Consider the following 20,779-nt stretch of genomic DNA (forward strand, 5'->3'; position numbering starts at 1 on the left):
AAGCAGCCAACAAGTTCTCAGCATATGTGGGAACTCCTTCAAGACTGTTGGAAAAGCATTCCAGATGTAGCTGGTTGAGAGAATTCCAAGAGTGTGCCAAGCTATCATCAAGGCAAAAGGTGGCTACTTTGAAAAATCTCAAATATAAAATATATTTTAATTTGTTTGAACACTTTTTTGGTACCTACATGATTCCATGTGTTATTTCATAGTGTTGATGTCTTTACTATTATTCTACAATGTAGAAAATAGTAAAAATAAAGAAAAACCCTTGAATGAGTAGGTGTGTATATATATATTTTTTAATTAGTTATACTATTTTGATATTGATTACTGCACTGTTGGGTAGAGCATGCAAGTTAAGCATTTCACTGTACTTGTGCATGTGACAATAAAACTTTAACTATATATTTTCAAAACCAAAATAACTAATAGTCTTCTACATACCATGCGATCATGACTCCATTGTCAGTACAAAACTTGGATGGAGGACAAAGCAAATGTAATCCAGTGGTGTCTGTGACAATCTTCAAAATCTTTCGGATGTACTGGTTACTGGCAACTCCTCCTGACACCACCTAACAGAGCAAAACATTTAGGACACCGTATGGATCAGATACAATTGTTTGTAGAAATACTGTGCCTTCAGAAAATATTCACACCCCTTGAGTTTTTCCAAATTTTGTTGTGTTACAGCCGGAATGTAAAATGGATTAAATTGAGATTTTGTGTCACTTGCCTCCACACAATACCCCATAATGTCAAAGTGGAATTATGTTTTTCAAAATTGTTACAAATTATGCAAGCCTATATAAATTCAGGAGTAAACATGTGCTTAACAAGGTATATGGACTCACTGTGTGCAATAATAGTGTTTAACAGGATTTGATTACCTCATCTCTACCCCACACATACAATTTCTGTAAGGTCCCTCAGTTGAGCAGTGAATTTCAAATACAGATTCAATCGCAAAGACCAGGGAGGTTTTGCAATGCCTCGCAAAGGGTTGGAGTACAGAGCCAAAACAAAACAAAAGTGTCACTGCCCCAAAACTTTTGGAGTTCATTGTACACTGAGTATACCGAACAGTAGGAGCACCTTCCTAATATTGAGTTCCTCTTGGCCTCAAGACAGCGTCAATTCATCGGGGCAAGGACTTTACAAGGTGTCAAAAGCGTTCCACAAGGATGCTTGCCCATATTGACTTCAATGCTTCCCACAGTTGTGTCAAGTTGACTGGAAGTCCTTTGAGTGGTGAAACATTCTTGACACACACAGGAAACTGTTGAGCGTGAAAAACCCAGCAGCGTTGTAGTTCTTGACACAAACCAGTGCACCTGGCACCTACTACCATACCCTGTTCAAAGGCACTGAAATATTTTTTTATTGCCCATTCACCCTCTGAATGGCGCACACACACACACAATCCATGTCTCAATTGTCTCAAGGCTTAAACATCCTTCTTTAACCTATCTCCTCCCCTTCATCTACACTGATTTGAAGTGGATTTAACAAGAGACATCAATAAGGGATAGCTTTCACCTGGATTCTATGTCATGGAAAGAGCAGGTGTTCTTAATGTTTTGTTTAATCAGTGTATATTAGTGCTTTATTCTTGTTCATTTTTTTACAAATGTTAGTATTTCTTCTTCCACTTTGACAGAGTATTTTATGTAGATCGTTGACAAAAAATGACAAATTAAATCCACAACAAAGTGGAAAAAGTCATGGGGTGTGAATACTTTCTGAAGGAGATAATTCAATGCAATATTGTGGATTAGATCATCTTGATAGCTGTGAAAACTCCTATCCAATGATTGGATTTCACTCACCAGTGTTGGATTGCAGGAAGGCAGAAGGTCTTTGGCCTTACAGAACAAAATGGCACGATGTGTGCGCTTGGCAATGTGAGAGGCCACTGTGTGCTGCGTAGCAGCAGCTATGTCATTAACACATGACAACAAAGTTCCCTGCTCCACACCTTGGATGAAAAAAAACATGAAGGTGCATTTTCACACAAAACTTGTCTTTTGGTATTTGTTTCATTAGTCCATTTGTTGATATAGTCGCAAAATGTTTTGCATATCAGCAATCAAGGATCAAGATATAACTTTCAAAATAAAGAAATATAGCTGGGATTTCTGTATTTTGAAAGTTATACATCTCAAAACCTTGATGGCTGGCTGACATGCAAAACATGTTGGGCCGATATCAACAATGGACTAATGAAACAAATACCAAAAGATTGTTTTTTGGGTGGAATTGTCCTTCAACTTAAGTGAACTGATTCTATTAGTTGATTAAGGAAAGGTTATGATATAAATGCATATATCTTTATGAATTATTTATTACCTTCCTCTTCCTCTTTTTTCTGTATTGACATCGTCACCTGATTTCGCAGACCAGCAAATGAGAAGTTACAGTCATAGTGCGCTCCCATTGGTGGCTTGAAGAGAAACTTCAACCTGTCTCCATCTCGAGCCAGAATCTCTATTGCTTGACCCCCACTTATCATGGAGCACTTTGGGTGTTTGATGAGTGACAAACGTCTTGCCACCTGTGAACACACAAATGTCACAAATTCAAGGCCAAGAAAACCCACCGGCCTCTTAAGTGTTTTCTAAAAAGTTATACTCTTTACCTTGTCCATAGTGTCCCCTGGAGCTTCATCCAGTGTTTGACCCAGGAGAAGAAAGTCATCAATTCCTCTGGCCAGAGCCAAGAGAGAGTGACCTCCGGAGACTAGGAGGACGAGGAAGGGGAATACTACAGGCTGGAGCATCCTGACTGTCAGGGCGTGGGCCTCCATGTGGTGGATGGGGATGAAGGGCTTCTGGTGTAGCTTTACAAAGTTCAGGCTAAAGTGCAGGCCTATCCCCAGACTCAGGGCCAGGCCCGGCTTCACTGTGGTGGCTACAGCAGACAGTTGACTCTGGGTGACGCCACTTCTCTCCATGGCCTCCTGGACGACGCGGCCTATGTTCTCTCTGTGGAGCCGCTGGGCAACAGTGGGAATAATCCCACCAGTCCTACAATCAAATACAAATGGAGAACATGATGTCCTTTGCAAGGTTTTATCTTGATTCTTGACCAAGGGGGGTATGGCACTGATAAATAAGACAATCACTTTTGTTGAAAAAAATACAAGATTGTACCCACTTCATGTGCACCTCTTTTTGTGAATGAAGAGATTCTCCAAGGATTAAACCTGTTTCATCCATTACAGCCGCACCTGTCTCGTCACAGCTCGTCTCAATGCCGAGAACAAGCCTGGAACTCATTTTTCTTCTAAAAGCACATTTGCTTAAAATCTTGGCTCTAAACATACGTGTGCCCTGTTGAGCCGAAGCTTTATATGCAAACATTTTATTTCACTAAAACCGATTTTCCCGCACTAGCCAAAATACATGCTTAAATTACTGAAATTTGGTAAGCACCGCTATCCGTAGAGATTCGCAAGAGGCGAGGAAAATAGCTCTGCTACCAGGGACCATTACGATGGTCTATTAGTATTTTCTAAAGGTATGTCATTCATTAATAACTTGATTTTAAGTCTCACGACAATGCCACTGTCAGTGACAATTAAATACGTTTGCATTTGTCGCAAAAGCTAAAATTGCGGTGTTGAATTTTTGTGTGCGGAGCTCCACGACCTCACGCTTGTACTTCTGAGGAGCTTGTGTCACATGTAAACAATTCCTCCATGAAACATCAAATAGTTTTCTAGTTAGGTGCAGTTACATTATTCCGAGTTGAAAATGTGAAAGAACATTTCAAAATGTTTTGCGGATATCGACGGGAATATGTTTTAATTAAATAACTACTTTTTTATTAACCTAGAAAACAAAACTGTGGGTGTCTCTGAATAGTGACAACCTTTATTTCAGGGGGAAATTATATGCAGTTGGACATCAACAAGCATTTACGGAAATGCTGGATGAAATGTCCCTTTTTACAGCTCTAATCAAAGCTGATCAACAAGGCACATTTAATTCGGCAATCAATATGCGTTAGGAATTCAAAATGTGTACTTGTTGTATTTTGTTCGTCTGATGTTAAAGTATCCTCACATCTTGTCGGCTCTGCATCCAATGTTTATCTAATTTGAATGATTTTGCAACTACGGGCACTTCTGTCCTCGGGGAATGTTTTATTTTTAAATTCTTTATATGCTAAGTTCACGACAAGTTAAGTGCTAAGTTCACGACCATTATTTTTTTAACACCTCTCTATCAAGAATTTTAGCATATTTTCACATTTATTTTATATTATATTTCACTTTTGCCCTTGTCCCTGACCCAGAATGTTGAGCTTCTACTATGTTTTTCTATGGGAAAACATTGTATAATGTGTAATTATTAATGTTATCTACTGGTGAAAGAGTTAATGAAATAAAATGTATATCAATATTTATTATGAGTATGCCCTTTTATATTGTTTTTTGTTTTTTTACACAAAATATACCTGTCCTTTGGTAGTTGTGTAATTTCCTACACTGAAGACAAATTCCTCATTAATAAAGTTTTTTCAAAATACTTAATTTAGTTACCATGGAAACGCATTGTGACACTGAAGCACATGGCTGCAGCTTGCAGTTGTTCCAGATGTAATGTCCAGAAGTTGAAGAAAAATCTAGGTAAATATTGCTTGTATAGAGAATATTTTTTATTGTCAGTCATTTCCAAACAGGCTATACCTAAAAAATATATATATTTATATTTTATTTTTATATTTTATGTATTTAGTGTAAACTATATGCTAGCTGTAATACTAGCAAAAGCATGCTAAGCAGCCTGTCATTTTTCTCCAAAAACTGTAGAATCATAATTTCCATCAGTCATTTCTATTATAAACTTAACAGTGGTAGAAATGACAAAAAAAACATTATCTTATTTTAAACTTTAGGCTTATTTAGTCCTGTTTTAAATTAGTTTAATCTCGAAAATTCTCCAAGGTATGTATTTTCTTTGTTTTTAGAAGATGCCACATAAAACAGCACAGAAGTCAAAGACATGACAAAAAAAATATCCTATATGATACCAGGAACATTCGCAATAAGACAGGGAGAGATGCTGGAAGAAAAAGGAGAAGTGAAATCTATCTCTGAGCTGACAAAGCCAGAAAAAATAAGTAAGAGAAGGCAATGGAAATGCAACCAACGGAATAGAAGACAGGCTTGAAAGAGAGACCTACCTATCAGGCAACACAACACCTCAGTCACCACATGACTTGCAGCCAGAACATGAGGTCAACATACAGTGCCTTGCGAAAGTATTCGGCCCCCTTGAACTTTGCGAACTTTTGCCACATTTCAGGCTTCAAACATAAAGATATAAAACTGTATTTTTTTGTGAAGAATCAACAACAAGTGGGACACAATCATGAAGTGGAACGACATTTATTGGATATTTCAAACTTTTTTAACAAATCAAAAACTGAAAAATTGGGCGTGCAAAATTATTCAGCCCCCTTAAGTTAATACTTTGTAGCGCCACCTTTTGCTGCGATTACAGCTGTAAGTCGCTTGGGGTATGTCTCTATCAGTTTTGCACATCGAGAGACTGAAATTTTTTCCCATTCCTCCTTGCAAAACAGCTCGAGCTCAGTGAGGTTGGATGGAGAGCATTTGTGAACAGCAGTTTTCAGTTCTTTCCACAGATTCTCGATTGGATTCAGGTCTGGACTTTGACTTGGCCATTCTAACACCTGGATATGTTTATTTTTGAACCATTCCATTGTAGATTTTGCTTTATGTTTTGGATCATTGTCTTGTTGGAAGACAAATCTCCGTCCCAGTCTCAGGTCTTTTGCAGACTCCATCAGGTTTTCTTCCAGAATGGTCCTGTATTTGGCTCCATCCATCTTCCCATCAATTTTAACCATCTTCCCTGTCCCTGCTGAAGAAAAGCTGGCCCAAACCATGATGCTGCCACCACCATGTTTGACAGTGGGGATGGTGTGTTCAGCTGTGTTGCTTTTACGCCAAACATAACGTTTTGCATTGTTGCCAAAAAGTTCAATTTTGGTTTCATCTGACCAGAGCACCTTCTTCCACATGTTTGGTGTGTCATCATCATTAGTCATTTAGGTCAACATTGGATCATTCAGAGATCCTCACTGAACTTCTGGAGAGAGTTTGCTGCACTGAAAGTAAAGGGGCTGAATAATTTTGCACGGCCAATTTTTCAGTTTTTGATTTGTTAAAAAAGTTTGAAATATCCAATAAATGTCGTTCCACTTCATGATTGTGTCCCACTTGTTGTTGATTCTTCACAAAAAAATACAGTTTTATATCTTTATGTTTGAAGCCTGAAATGTGGCAAAAGGTCGCAAAGTTCAAGGGGGCCGAATACTTTCGCAAGGCACTGTATATAGGTGCTGGAAGTTCTAGTTGTTGCATCTAAGTGTAGTCAAAGACAAAACATTGTTCTCATGTTAAAAAGGTGCCTTTTATTATTTAAATGTTTAAACAATGGTTGTGGTTCAAAATGTTAGCAATAAAATATTGTTTTCCTACGTACATTATTTTTTACATAGACCACAACACATATTTCCGAATAAATGAGTATATGTATAATTTATATTGATTGATCATTTACATTGATTGATTTGTTTTAGATAGGAAAATCATATGGTTGTTATCATAATCTCACAAAAAGGTTGGGTGGAAATATATATATTTCTTATTTTTCATAAATGTTTTCAGCTGTCACCAAGGCAAGTTTATACATTCAGGCGTCGTGTTGAATTATTCATTTTAGGAAAACCTTAATCACTAAAAATAATATTCAATACAAGTTCATGTACACATAAGAAATGTGTTAAATAAGTTCATTTCATTTTCAACTAAAATGGATGATTAATGACATGATGCAAATTACATTTGTCTGGCTGTCTGGGAAAAATGACAAAAAATAGTACAAATGCAGCCGTTTTCAGATATTGTTTCTAGACAAATCAAAGACAATTAAAATACTGGTAAAATGGTGTTTGAATATGTTTAACTTGGCCAAAGTGCCCAAAGTTGCAGAATCACCCATTTTATGTAAACATTGTCTGGATCTGAGTTCTTTGGCCAGATTTGTGGTTGAAAATCTTTTTAACACAGGTACTATGTGAAATGGAGCCACAGTCCAAACGCATCAAATAATCTGAGTGTGACATAGACTCCTGGGTCGCTTATCCTGTGCTGTCCAAAGTTCACTCACATGACGCTGAGCTAATCGAGGCCTTTGCAGCTCCCATCGTCAACAAGAAAGACACCTCTCGTTTGATAAAGGAGTTAGCCACAGTGTACCCGTTACCTGAACTGACGCACATCAAGAGAGTACGGGGCATGCAAGGATAAGGGCAACCCTCACCCTCTGGAGATCATTATATGCCTTGCCAGTGATGCACCAGACATTGACGGCAGTAAGGACATGCACATATCTGATCTGTTGCCCTCAGGTAGAATAAACTGTGGAGGTCTATGGGACCTTTTCCTGGTCAAGACACCAGCATGCCCTTCTTTGACCAGATCAAAGTTTGAGCAGGCCAGGAAACACTGACCCACCTCCTATTATGAGGACAAGCAAGTGACGGTGGCACTAAAAGGCCAGCTGTTCACCTCCTCTATGAAAGCCAAGATGCAGGACTACATGGCTGCAGCAAGAGCAGGGCAGGAGAGAGGCATGGAGGCTGTGGGGGCTGCAGTCATTGAGCCAGAGGCAGTGAGGATTGTTGCTGCTGGAAAGGCGTTCACCCACTTAATCACACTGTCATGGTCTGCATTGACCTTGTGGCACGTGGGCAGCGTGGTGGGGCCTACACCCATGATAAGTACCCCTCCTGCCAGTTTGTTTTGCCCGACTCCTCACCCTCTGAAATGCATGGCGCCACCACCATGCCAACCTGTGGGGTCCTGCGGGACAAGGACAGTGCAGAGGAGAGGTCAGCCATCTGCACCGGGAACAACCTGAATGTAACTTGAGAGCCTTGTATTTTTTGTGCCACGCTGCTAGTCCAGTCCAGGAAGTCTTCTATGGAACAGCCTCTACCGATGTGGCATTTGGGACTAAATATAAAATCAATGCTCAAAAATATCAGACTCACCGCTTTGAGGTTTTCAAAGGAGTTTTGAGCCAACAGTACCAAAATTAATTCCTACGGTTCACATAATTGTTACAGGAATGCTCTACCTTTATAATGGGATAGTCTCACATGTCAGATTACTATGCACACACGGTTTAGGAATAAGATCAAGGTGTAACAACATTTTGGATTACATAAATTGTTTTACTTTATTGCATTTCATTTTAAACAAAGCTTTTGTCACAGCTTGTTTTTATGCTCATCTCCCACTGTAGTCAGTGCATGTCAAAATATGGGTTTCCATCCATTTCCCTCAAATTTAGCCAGTTAAGACATACACACTGCTTTTAAGGGCACAAATGTTTTAATGATGTTAGATACAGGGGCTGACAAAGCTCCAAGAATACCGTGGATAAGCCATGACCAAACAGAACAGGACCTTGGTAATACCATCCAGGAGATCACCTAAACAAGTACAGCGACATGAATATAGGTACATAGGCAAACCGTAGACCCGTCTCAGTAAACACTTTCATCTGACAACACATCTTATGAAAAATCATCATCAAGACATTAACCTATACATACAACTATATACACTGAAAAAAAATGCCTGCCCTATATAACTGAGTAACAATGAGAAATGATTCATATACCAAGGAAATCATAAGAAATGTGTATTTCATATTGTTCAGTTCTTTTCAGCAATGATAACCCATCTAAAAATAAGTGTCAAACATTGAACCATAGGCTCCTACTTTTATGGAGAAATTATCTTTAAAAATGCATCTGATATTTCCAAGGCTTTCGGTTACGATGAGAAACATTTATTGTAACAAGGAGGAACGCAATCTTTGTCACTGTGTGAAGTGAGGGCAAACAAAAACAGAACAAAAAAAGCTCCACTTTTTAAACATGGGCCAGCCCAGGTCTATGTAGATTAAAAATAATAATAATTAAATATTTACTTAAGTTAGTAATGCACATGGAATTATCGTCGCTCTCCAAGTCTCCCACTATAGTTTAACCTGGCGTATCTAAACAATGAGTGACAATTACACATACCGTACAAAACTGCTCAGTACAAACTCCAGTGGTACAGAGTAAAAAGGGTTAACTATTCATCTTGCTATGAGCCAATAGCTCCTTTGAGAGTTTGTCACACCACTGACTCTCAACACTCAGCTTAATACTTGTTGATGCCAAAGATGCGGACTCCGTGTAGTTGTGGCAATTTGGGGATCAGCACACTCAAAAGGGAGGCAGTGTTTATGACAAAGTGTGTAGTGTCGTACTTCGTGTAGAAACTTGCAAGAAAATATCTAGGGGGAGGGAAAAAAAATAAGACAAGTTAGAAAATGTGTCAGTTAAAAAAAGCTCTGCAACATGGTCAACAGTTGGAATTTATAGGGCCGGTTTCCCAGACACAGATTAAGCCTATCCTGGACTAAAACACATTCTCAATGGAGGATTTAAGTGGTTTTTAGTCCAGGACTAGGATTGATCTGTGTCCAGGAAACCGTCCCATACAGTTTGCAATTATTTCTGCATTAGATGCTAAAATGGGTATCTAAAGCCAATGGACAAAAATCTATCCTCTTGTTCTAAATGACGGGAGGCGACGTACAAAATGATTGGGGAGATGGTGAAGAATTTTCTGGATGATGTGAACTGCACGCCATAGTCCAACTGTTCCCAATGTGTCAGGAGCCGGGCTTTGCCTTGGTCTGGGGTCTCAAACGGAGTGCCTTTCACTGCATGCATGAAGACATACATCCCCTGCAAGACAGACACACAGTGAATGAGTCCAAATCTTGATGGCGAGAGACCGTCCACTAAGACAAGACAAACTAATCATAAAGTAGCAAATGGTGACTGAGGGTAGATGTTGCAGAACAACTACGTGTCCTTTTGGTTCATTACAATGAAATGTTTATTTGAATTCATCCTTCCTTGGAATGAGCTGGGATAGAATCGGAACTGTATTTATGCTAAGAAGCGGAGTGCGTGTGAAATCTGCTTACTGGTGCAAAGCTGACCAAAGCCTCTCACAATTACCTCAACTAATACTTTATGAACTACTAGGTCATACGTGGGACATTGGAGTGAGTATGTTCTGGTTATTTGCTTCCTACGTTCCTTTACAACACTTGGCACTGAGAACATCAGGTCATTTGAATGAGAATGCTACATTCTATTAAATAACAGGGTCTGTGAAAAGTCTTCATATACCAGCTGAATTAGCAGTTAATGGCAAGCGAAAGATACAGTAAACAATAAGCTGCTGAACTGAAATAGCAGGATATTGTGGTTCCCTTTTAATGGCCTTCCTTAGGGCCATGATACAGAAGACTTTTCCAATATGGGGACAACAGTTAAACTTAGTGAGTTGTCATGTCAGTGACCTTGTTTCTTTATTCAACAGATTGTGCAAGGAACAATGAGAGGCCAGTGCAATGAGGAAGCAACAATTGTCTAGGCAACAACTTTGAAGGAAGGGGGGGGGTTTACCATGATATGGCTGAAAGTAAGAAGAACAAACTGGTGATAGGCTATTAAAGCGTGAGAAGATAAATGACTTACAAAATTGTGTATAACATTTGTGAGAGTCCACACCACAGGTACACTGAAGAAGGGTATGCTCAAGAGCACAATGTGAAGCATTCCAACACCGAGGGCATAGGTGAGCCAGATCCCTCGACTGTTCATGACCCGAGTGTTGGGGTTCACCTCACTGTGCGCTACGCCAACATTCATTTTGTTTCTGTGAACAAGAGGAGTATGAGGATTGTGTTACTGATGAATACACCTTATTCCTTTGAAAACATCACAAAAATGTGTCACTCATAAATTATCCCAACAGGGAGCCAATTACTACTGCAATACACAAAGTTCATAGCCTGCAGGTACAGGATAGATTACGCAAATAAAATGAACATGATCTGCTTAGGCTATGTAGTACACTTTCACCTTTCTTGCACAACAATACCCCTTGCTGTTGTTTTCAGACAAATCATTAAAATTACGCTTTCCACAACATGACATTTGGCCTTTAAATTGTCTGAGAGTTGCTTTTCAGACAATTGGTTGGCTTGAGATTTAAAGTTTGAAGTTGCGTCATAAATTCTCAGATTTCTCAAGTTCTTGATAATGGCGATGTCGAAAAACTTAACTGTGGGCAAGTAGCTATCCTTGTTTATATACCAGTATGCTTGGAATAGGGTTTGCTGGTATCTCAGCCATTTGGAGAAAGTGTGTAGCATTTTCGCTTTCAAGCATTAAAGGGGAAACCAACCTATTCACTTGCAAATGTCCCATGAGGGCCATGCATTCAAAAGCAGCTGCACTGAGGCTTTTCATTTGAAAAGTGCAGCAACAATGCTATGGCAGACACTTGCTTGCTCTGATGACCTTCCCACCGATTCTTATTACCCTGTTAAATGGAATCTGATCTGTTCCCTAGAGCACCAAACAATATTCCCTAAAACGTTCCCTAAAACCCGCAATATTAAAAGGCAAAGATGGACAATATAAAGCATATACAGTGCATTCAGAAATTATTCAGACCCCTTGACTTTTTTCAAGTTTTGTTACATTACAGCCTTGTTCCAAAATTGATTAAATTGTCTTTTTTCCCCTCAACTACGCACAATACTTCATAATGACAAATCAAAAACAGTATATTTTTTTCTTTCTGCAAATGTATAAAAACATTTTTAAAAAAAAACTGAAATCACATTAACATAAGTATTCAGACCATTTACTCAGTACTTTGTTGAAGCACCTTTGGCAGTGATTAAAGCCTTGATTCTTCTTGGGTATGACGCTACAAGCTTTGCACACCTGTATTTGGAAAGTTTCTCCCACTCTCTGCAGATCCTCTCGAGCTCTGTTGGGTTGGAGCAGTGATGCACAACTATTTTCAGGTCTCTCCAGAGATGTTTGATCAGGTTCAAGTCTGGCTGGGCCACTCAAGAACATCCAGAGACTTGTTCCGAAGCCACTCCAGCGTTGTCTTGGCTGTGTGCTTAGGGTCATTGTCCTGTTGGGAGATGAACCTTCGCCCCCAGTCGGAGGTCCTGAGCGCTCTGGAGCAGGTTTTCGTCAAGGATCTCTGTACTGTGCTCCGTTCATCTTTCCCTCGATCCTGACTAGTCTCCCAGTTCCTGTCGCTGAATAACATCCCCACAGCATGATGCTGCCACCACCATGCTTCACCGTAAGGATGGTGTCAGGTTTCCTCCAGACGTGACGCTTGGCACTCAGGTCAAAGAGTTCAATCTTCGTTTCATCAGACCAGAGAATCTTGTTTCTCATGGTCTGAGAGTCTTTAGGTGCCTTTTGGCAAACTCCAAGCGGGCTGTCATGTGTATTTTACTGAGGAGTGGCTTTGTCTGGCACTCTACCATAAAGGCCTGATTGGTGGAGTGCTGCAGAGATGGTTGTCCTTCTGGAAGGTTATCCCATCCTCACAGAGGAACTCTGGAGCTCTGTCAGAGTAACCATGGGGTTCTTGGTCACCTCCCGGGACCAAGATTTAGTACCCTTCCCCAAATCTGTGCCTCGACACAATCCTGTCTCGGAGCTCTGCGGATAATTCCTTTGACCTCATGACTTGGTTGTTGCTCTGATGTAACAGTACAAATTTAGACCATCCCCTCGCCCATACCCGGGCGCGAACTAGGGACCTTCTGCACACATCAACAGTCACCCTCGAAGCATCGTTACCCATCGCTCCACAAAAGCCGCGGCCCTTGCAGAGCAAGGGGAACTACTACTTCAAGGTCTCAGAGCAAGTGACGTCACTGATTGAAACGCTATTTAGCGCCCACGCTAACTAAGCTAGCCGTTTCACATCTGTTACACTGACATGCACTGTCAACTGTGGGACTTTATATAGACAGGTGTGTGCCTTTCCAAATCATGTCCAATCAATTGAATTTACCACAGGTAGACTCCAATCAAGTTGTAGAAACAGCTCAAGGATGATCAATGGAAACAGGATGTACCTGAGCTCAAATTCAAGTCTCATAGCAAAGGGTCTGAATACTTATGTAAATAAGGTATCTTTGTTTTTAATCGGTTTGCAAAAATGTCTAAAAACCTATTTTTGCTTTGTCATTATGGGGTATTGTGTGTAGATTTGAGGGGGGGGGGGGGATTATGTAATCCTTTTTAGAATAAGCCTCTAATGTAACAAAATGTGGAAAAAGTTGAGGGGTCTGAAAACTTCCCGAATGCCCTGCATAAAATGATTGGAGGATTGATTGTACATTAAACTTTCTGTGTACATTAAACTTGAATGTGTTCAATGTTTCTTTTGTCGGAGAGCTAACTTGTTGCCAATGATGGTTCCTAGGAATTTGTAGTCCTCCACTCGCTCAATGATCTGTCTGTTCATCTCCAGTGGTGGGGATGGTAGGTTGGTCTCTTCTGTAGTCAATGACCAGGTCTTTGGTTTTGGTTGCATTGAGGTCCAGGTAGTTCTGTATACACCACAGTAAAAACATGTCCATTTCAGCCTCGAGGTGCCCTTCCGAGTTGCCTGCTGTGTCCATAATTACTGTGTCATCTGAATACTTGATGAACATCATCTCTGGGTCTGAGCTCCTAAAACAGGTGAGATGACGGAGCATTGTGGTGATTCTGTAAAGATGGTTCTGGACAAGCTGCAATGAGACAATTGAATCTGACCGGCTGTTCTCTATTTGTCAGAAAGGAGAGGACCCAGAGAATCAGATGTGGATTGACATCCATGTTCTGGAGCTTTTAACCCATTAAGTGAGGACTATATTAAAAGGCACTTGAGAAATCCACAAATACCATTCTGACGCATGTCTTGGGTTTCTCCAGGTAGGTGTAGGCACAGTGCAGTAGGGACTGAACTGCATCATCAACACCCCTGTGCCGCTTGTAAGCAAACTTGAGTGTAGGCAACCACTAATATTGTATGGCCATTTATCCTTTTAAATACAGCGTCTTCATCTTTTGGTTGAAGCTCAACATTTGTTACAGTGTGTGACATGTTTAGGTCAGAGTTCAGCTCCTTCTTTTTCATTGCAAAGTCATATTGGTCAAATCTACAAAAAAAAATAACTTGAGTTTCTCTGCAAAGTCAACAAAATATTTTTATTTTGGAACAGGGGACAGTTGGGTGTTGTTAAGGCCTGCCAGTGTTTTCACACTCTCCAAGCACCTCTGGCTTTACCTTCCTGAAAGAGCCTTTCCACCTTATCCTTGTACACTCTCTTGGCCCGTTTCATCTGTTTATTTAATTTGGATTGAATTAGTTTACCTTCAATCTTGTTGCCAGTGGTAAATGCTATTTTCTTTTCAGATCCTTTGTGATCATGGGTTTTTTGTTAGAAAATAACTTTTAAGTTTTGGAAGGAATAATAATATCCTCACAGAATTTGTGGCCAAGACTTGCTCCCACTGAACACACTCAAAGCAGCCTCACTGGCATCATTCTCCCATTTTCTGACCACATCTTCCCGTTGTAGTTTGGTGCAATAGACTGGGATTAGATGTATTGTGATCTGCGGTACTAAGGGGTGGTTTTTAATCACTTTTTATGCATTTTCTTTATTTTTTTACATTTCCATAAACATATTAAGTCTTATGTATTATAGGTGTATGTATATATGTCCCTCATCTTTCATCGGCGATAAACAAAATCCTTCAAATAAAATAAGATATTGTAGCGGTTTAGCACAGATCCATACAGCTATGGGTGCCTCCACCCGATCATGCTAACGTTAGATAGCGAATTAGCACAGGTGGTGCCTGTCTACCATCTGTTTTCCAGATATGGCCATGTGGTAACATTAACCCTATATAAATGTGTATATCCACTTAAATACTTTTCAAAAAACAAAAAGGTTCTTACTGATATGAAAGATAAGATCCTTATGCTTCAAGCCATGCGTGAAAATGTTCAGACCGAGCGTCGGGGCTTTTAACAAAACGCCCCCGTACAGAAGATGCCTTCATCCAATGACTTATGTTTAATGCAATGGAACTGAGAGTCACGATCAATGGCTAATTTCTAGTTAGCTTAGCCGCACTAGCTAACATTAGCTAGGTATCTACCATTACTTTCACATGTCTTTAAGTGCCAGCTAACGATTCCGCTGGAAACTAAGTAGCTAGCTTACTTTAGCCAATAGCCAAGCTCCAGCTACTTTCAACAAGTCAGGTGAAGTATTGTATGCTTGAAACAACACCAGTTGAATTGCTAACTTGCTAGCTAGCTATTTTTCGTGAAAATAGCCATACATAAGTCACAATATTTGCATATCAATAGTGTTACCAAATATTTTACCAAACAGTCAACACAGATATGGTCATGTACTTACTGGAGTACCTTGTTATGAATCGGTTTTTAAACGTGGCAGTAAGAACGACAGAAGGCCAAGCTCCCCTTCAATAGCGGCACAAACGATGACGTCACTTTTGAGTTGCAATTAGGAATCCTAAAAAAATAAATAAAAGCCAGCCTTTCAAAACATTGCAATGTGGATAACTCATTCAAAGGTATTACATTTGAATCAGTCATTTTTTTATTGTGCGTATAAGCAAATGCAATGAGGACTTTCTGAAAACAATTATACAAATATGCTCCTAAATAAAATAAAAAATAAGACCACTCTCGAAAAATACAATGTTCAGGTTGGTATGTTCAAAACATTGGGGTGTAGAGAAAAAACGATTCTATGTTCTGAGGTAAAAGTGGGGTTGGGAATACTTAGTTGGGTCTGTAGTATCTATATATGCAGTTATTTCATGGGAACTGAGGTCTAAATACCCATCAGCACTTTCTACTCCACTCACTCCATTGGTCCCAATGCAATACACGTTGGGTCTATAAATTACATATTGGCTTATAGAGAGAAAAAAAAAAATGTTATGTGCCGAAGTAAAGGTGGGGTTGTGATTACACAGTAGGGTCTGTAGAATATTTTTACTTGGGGGACTGAGGTCTAAATACCTAGCAGCACTTTCTATTGCACTCACTCCATTGGTCCCAAGCAAAACACTATGGGGGCAATTCCGACCCTTGTTAAGCAGTGCATAAATGGAACATAATTCACTTTTTATGCACTTTTCTCTATGGCCCTGATTCTGACCCAAGTTAAGTGCATGTAAATGGAACGTTATTCCATTTTATGTACTTTTCTCTCTGTGTATTCTGACCTTGAATTTAAGTATGAGTTATTCACCCGCTCGCTATTCATTCGTGGTGGAGATCTAAGAATTTAAGGTGTGGTGGATGTGTCTACAGATAAGTCGTATTCTGATCTTGACTTAATGCCCTCATAATTCCACCACCTTTACGTGCAAGGAAACCATGAATAAGGTAGAGTGAACCTGCCGGTTCCAAGTGGGAAAAGGTATCTACTTTTTCATCTGATATAAATAACAGCATTCTCCATGCACCTTAAGAGCTATTGATAAGAGCTAGGTAAGTTAGTAAGGTAAAAGGGATTGTAAATACACATAGCAATTGTTTTAGAGAATTATTCCTTATGATTTCTGGAGATGAATGTGAAACCAGCCATATGGAAGCAAATTGAAAATAATATCAACATGAGGTATTGCAGCCCCTTTTCCACAGTGAAAAAGGCTGTAAAATAGCTGTGCCGTTATTCAGAATTTTATTTGTGTGCCCTCATAATTTGCGTAGATGAAATTTGGACACTCAAGCTATAGGCTTCTGTTGGGCTGACCCTGCTGAGAGGATGTATGCACTTTAGAATGTTTTAATTATAGACTATGCCCAGGCTTTTCTCTATTTTATTTGACAAATTGTATCATGTTAAATGTTAGCCACTTTCGGAAGCCACCGTCACATAACTGTCACTTTAGTGTTTGTTTTCTTCAATTTGTAGTTTATCTTTTTGCATCATTCTATTCTATTCCATTTACCTTTCTTTGTTTTTCCTGAGGGTCGCTAGCGTTAGTGGATCATATTATGCTAACATTGTGCAATAATTTGGGACATGCAGCCAATTTGAATCATTATGGAATCATTATGAAACCTGGTGCATGGTTCACAATTACACCATTGTCATACAGTTCCATGATTAGTCACAGATAGGTTAGATTTATAGGACTATTGTTCAACCCCTATGGTACACTTTTATCCACCTTCCAATGTTCCATGGATGGAACTTGAATATGACAAAAGTCTGGATGAATTCAATCCACTATATTTTTTATTCCTCAATATATTATAGTGTATAAAGGCTCTCCAAATATTTTTTTGTATGATTCATACATACTTTCCTAACCCTTAAATTTGCCTAAATAATCTACAAGATCAGAGTATTTTTAAATCTACCAGTTGGTACTGAGGCGGAGACTAATTTGCATATATTTAGATGGCTTTCTTTCATTGATCCCTATATTCTGACACTGTTCTCTCAATGTATCTATGTATCTAGTGTCTGTTGACAAACTTCAAATTAAAGGTACACCACATTTATAGGGATGGCTTAAGATAAATGTACTGAAAACCCTATTGAATGAAAATGCCACAAGAAAATCTGTTGAATAAAATGTCTTCAGCGCTGAAGGGAACCACGCCTGCAAAGCCCGTTAAGCACCTGCATAAGGTGTCTGAATACTAACAACTGAGAAGTGCTGAGGAAAGGCGTGCACAGAAAAGGCTTACATTTCCTTAGTCGGAATCGGCCCCTACACTCCTATAAATTACACATTGTCTGAAAAAATAAAATACTAATATATGTGCCGAAGTAAAAGGGGGGTTGGGAGTACTTAGTAGGTTCTACAGAATCTATGTATGGTATAAATGACATATATAGAAGTGCTCCTGAATAGAATGGACCCCCCCAATATGAAAACAAGTACTGCATTTAAACTGATTGGCAAAATCAGCAGCAACGCTCCTAGGGGTGTAAACTCTGTCGATTTGGAAACTACAAGTGAATGGAACCCCCTTTTACTGTGACAATGTAGGTGCAATAAATTATAGGAAATACACACACACACACAAAATAAAATTGTGACCATTTAGGCTTGAAAAAATATACAAACGAATCACATCATATTTTATGGAAATACTTTAAATTATAGCTAGTATAGCTAGTATAAAATATATCAGTAATTGTGCACATTTGTCATAATTTTATTAATTTACAAAGTGTACAGGTCATAACTCTTACTCTGAAGGAGTTCAAAAAATCCATAACCCGGATGTACTTAGTTAGGAACTAACTTTCCAAACAGCCAATCACATGCCAAAGGTGTGAAGGCGCTAATTTGACCTCTTCCACCAGCAAGAATAAGGCCGTGACCTCCGCTATTTTCCTTCAAAATAAAAGTCCCGCAATGAAGATCTTAAAAAATCGATAAAAATGGTCGAATTTCATTACATTTTATGTGGAAATGTTAGCAAACTTAGAATTTTGTTTAACAATATGAAAAAAAGGGAAAAGTGAATTGCCTTTATAGCACAAATAATACTATATAATTGATTTTATTGTTAACAGCTTTAAAAGTAATCATCCATTGCAATATCCATTTGACTTAATTGTGTATGCACACACCCATTTTGATTCTTGACGATTAACTTATACATACCACATGTGCTAAGTTCAACTGTCGTACCCAATCAGAACCCAAAATAAAAGCTTGTTTTATTCCAATGTTTAAACACTGTCTCAACGCTGTGCGTTACAAGGATGACATCCTCCTCCTTCATGTGGTACCCTTCCTGCAGGCCCATCCTGACATGACCCTCCAGCGTGACAATGCCACCAGCCATACTACTCGTTCTGTGCATGATTTCCTGTCAATGTTCTGCCATGGCCAACGAAGAGCCCGGATCTCAATCCCATTGAGCACGTCTGGGACGTGTTGGATCGGAGGGTGAGGACTAGGGCCATTCCCCAAGAAATGTCTGGGAACTTGCAGGTGCATTGGTGGAAGAGTGGGGTAACATCTCACAGCAAGAACTGGCAAATCTGGTGCAGTCCATGAGGAGGAGATGCACTGCAGTACGTAATGCAGCTGGTGGCCACACCAGATACTGACTGTTACTTTTGATTTTGACCCCCCCTTTGTTCAGGAACAAATTATTCAATTTCTGTTAGTCACGTGTCTGTGGAACTTATTCAGTTTATGTCTCAGTTGTTGAATCTTATGTTCTTACAAATATTTGCACATGTTAAGTTTGCTGAAAATAAACGCAGTTGACATTAAGGGGACCTATTTTGTTTGTTGCTGAGTTCATTTAAGGAGCACAAAATGAGGAGCACGCTCCTCTGGGTGAAACTCTGTGGATTTGGAAACTAGAAGTGGTCCTGACTAGAATGGATACCCTTTACCTGTGACAAAATGTACAGAAAATTGTGTACATGGTGCAAAATAATTATAGGGGTACACACACAAAAAACATAGTTGACGATTTAGTCTTGAAAAAAAAAAAAACTAATCAATCACATATCTTATAGAAATCATTTTTATTATTCTTTGTATGATAACTAATCTGAAAAAAATATAATAGCAACATGCAACTATTTCAATGATTTACTGAGTTACAGTTCATGTAAGGAAATCAGTCGATTGAAATAAATAAATTAGGCCCTAATCTATGAATTTCACAACTGGGCAGGGGTGCAGCCGTGAGTGGGCCTTGGAAGGCATAGGCCCACCCACTTGGGAGCCAGGCCCACCCACGGTGGAGCCAGGCCCAGCCAATCAGAATTAGTTTCCCCCCAAAAAGGGCTTTATTACAGACAGAAATTCTCCTCAGCACCATCCCACCCCCTCTCAGATGGTCCTGCAGGTGAAGAAGCCAGATGTGGAGGTCCTGGGCTGGCGGGGTTACAGGTGTTCGGCGGTTGTGAGGCTGATTGGACATTCTGCCAAATTCTCTAAAACGAAGTTGGAGGTAGCATTCAATTATCTGGCAACAGCTCTGGTGGATATTCCGGCAGTCAGTTTGCCAATTGCACGCTCCCTCAACTTGAGACATCAGTGGCATTGTGCTGTGATAAAACTGCACATTTTAAAGTGGTATTTTATTGTCCCCAGCTCAAGGTGCACCTGTATAATGATCATGCTGTTCAATCAGCTTCTTCATATGCCACACCTGTGGATGGATTATCTTTGCAAAGGAGAAATGCTCATTAACAGGGATGTAACCAAATTTGTCTACCGAATTTGAAACACACTTTTTGTGCGTATGGAACATTTAAAAAAATGAAAATAATTCAGCTCATGAAACCAGTACTTTGCGTATTTTTGTTCAGTGTAGGATAAAATATATCGATAATTGTGCACATTTTCCATAATGTTCGTCCTAACTTTTATTTACCAAGTATACTGGACGGGACTCTTATTCTGAATGATTCCAAAAATCCGTGACCTGGAAATACTTAATTATTCTTGCCTGCTTTACACACTGAACTACTTCACAGCGTCTAATTTTTTAGCACGTGTATTTGCGTTATTGTTATTGAACCAGACCGGACGCGGAGGTAGGAGACAGCTGTCTTTCAAATAAATAACTTCACAGTCCACCAGTGAGTCCCTATTGTGTTAAAATGTATTGTAAATGTATTCATCGTTTCGAGAGTTCATGGCTGTCAGGTAAGGTTAGTTAACTAGCTAATGTTATTCACTCAGCCAACCATGGGTATAATAATTAGCGACAACTAAAACGAGAGTTTATATTGGA

At 39.4% G+C, this 20,779-nt stretch overlaps 4 protein-coding genes across 7 annotated transcripts in view; 2 read left to right on the top strand and 2 right to left on the bottom strand.

Moving 5' to 3' along the window:
* osgepl1 (O-sialoglycoprotein endopeptidase-like 1) overlaps positions 1-4,100 on the bottom strand; it is a 6,856-nt gene extending 2,756 nt beyond the window's left edge. Inside the window, exons 1-5 of the mRNA XM_021579215.3 lie at positions 3,160-4,100; positions 2,642-3,029; positions 2,353-2,557; positions 1,833-1,981; positions 448-578 (exon numbers count right to left, since the gene is read on the bottom strand). Of these exons, the coding sequence (XP_021434890.1) occupies positions 448-578; positions 1,833-1,981; positions 2,353-2,557; positions 2,642-3,029; positions 3,160-3,365 (1,079 nt within the window). The 5' untranslated portion in view covers positions 3,366-4,100. The remainder of the gene's footprint in view (positions 1-447; positions 579-1,832; positions 1,982-2,352; positions 2,558-2,641; positions 3,030-3,159) is intronic.
* Positions 4,101-7,117: 3,017 nt separating this feature from the next.
* On the top strand, positions 7,118-8,213 carry adat3 (adenosine deaminase tRNA specific 3). Its single transcript, XM_036959583.2, is given in 4 exon segments — positions 7,118-7,333; positions 7,335-7,737; positions 7,740-8,012; positions 8,015-8,213. Coding segments are annotated over 4 exon segments (1,017 nt in total). The 5' UTR covers positions 7,118-7,120; the 3' UTR covers positions 8,143-8,213.
* Positions 8,214-8,418: 205 nt separating this feature from the next.
* On the bottom strand, positions 8,419-15,795 carry ormdl1 (ORMDL sphingolipid biosynthesis regulator 1). Of its 2 annotated transcripts, none has more exons than XM_021579218.3 (4): positions 15,432-15,795; positions 10,657-10,837; positions 9,701-9,852; positions 8,419-9,395 (listed from the first exon to the last, which is right to left on the bottom strand). In XM_021579218.3, exons 2-4 carry the CDS (start codon positions 10,828-10,830, stop codon positions 9,260-9,262), a joined length of 462 nt encoding a protein of 153 aa, XP_021434893.1. In that variant the 5' UTR covers positions 10,831-10,837; positions 15,432-15,795; the 3' UTR covers positions 8,419-9,259. The 2 variants fall into 2 exon arrangements, with proteins under 2 accessions (XP_021434893.1, XP_021434894.1); XM_021579219.3 differs by having other exon boundaries at positions 15,440-15,549.
* Positions 15,796-20,464: 4,669 nt separating this feature from the next.
* Positions 20,465-20,779, top strand: part of pms1 (PMS1 homolog 1, mismatch repair system component) — a 64,498-nt gene continuing 64,183 nt past the window's right edge. Inside the window, exon 1 of one of the 3 annotated variants that reach the window (XM_021579221.3) lies at positions 20,465-20,624. The gene's annotated coding sequence lies outside the window, so the exon portion shown is untranslated. Of the gene's footprint in view, positions 20,692-20,779 lie in introns of all 3 variants that reach the window. The other 2 variants (XM_021579222.3, XM_036958929.2) reach the window with 2 other exon arrangements.

Source organism: Oncorhynchus mykiss, chromosome 22 (assembly GCF_057628025.1).
Source record: "Oncorhynchus mykiss isolate SJ-2025 chromosome 22, ASM5762802v1, whole genome shotgun sequence".
In the NCBI taxonomy this organism is placed as follows: domain Eukaryota; kingdom Metazoa; phylum Chordata; class Actinopteri; order Salmoniformes; family Salmonidae; genus Oncorhynchus; species Oncorhynchus mykiss.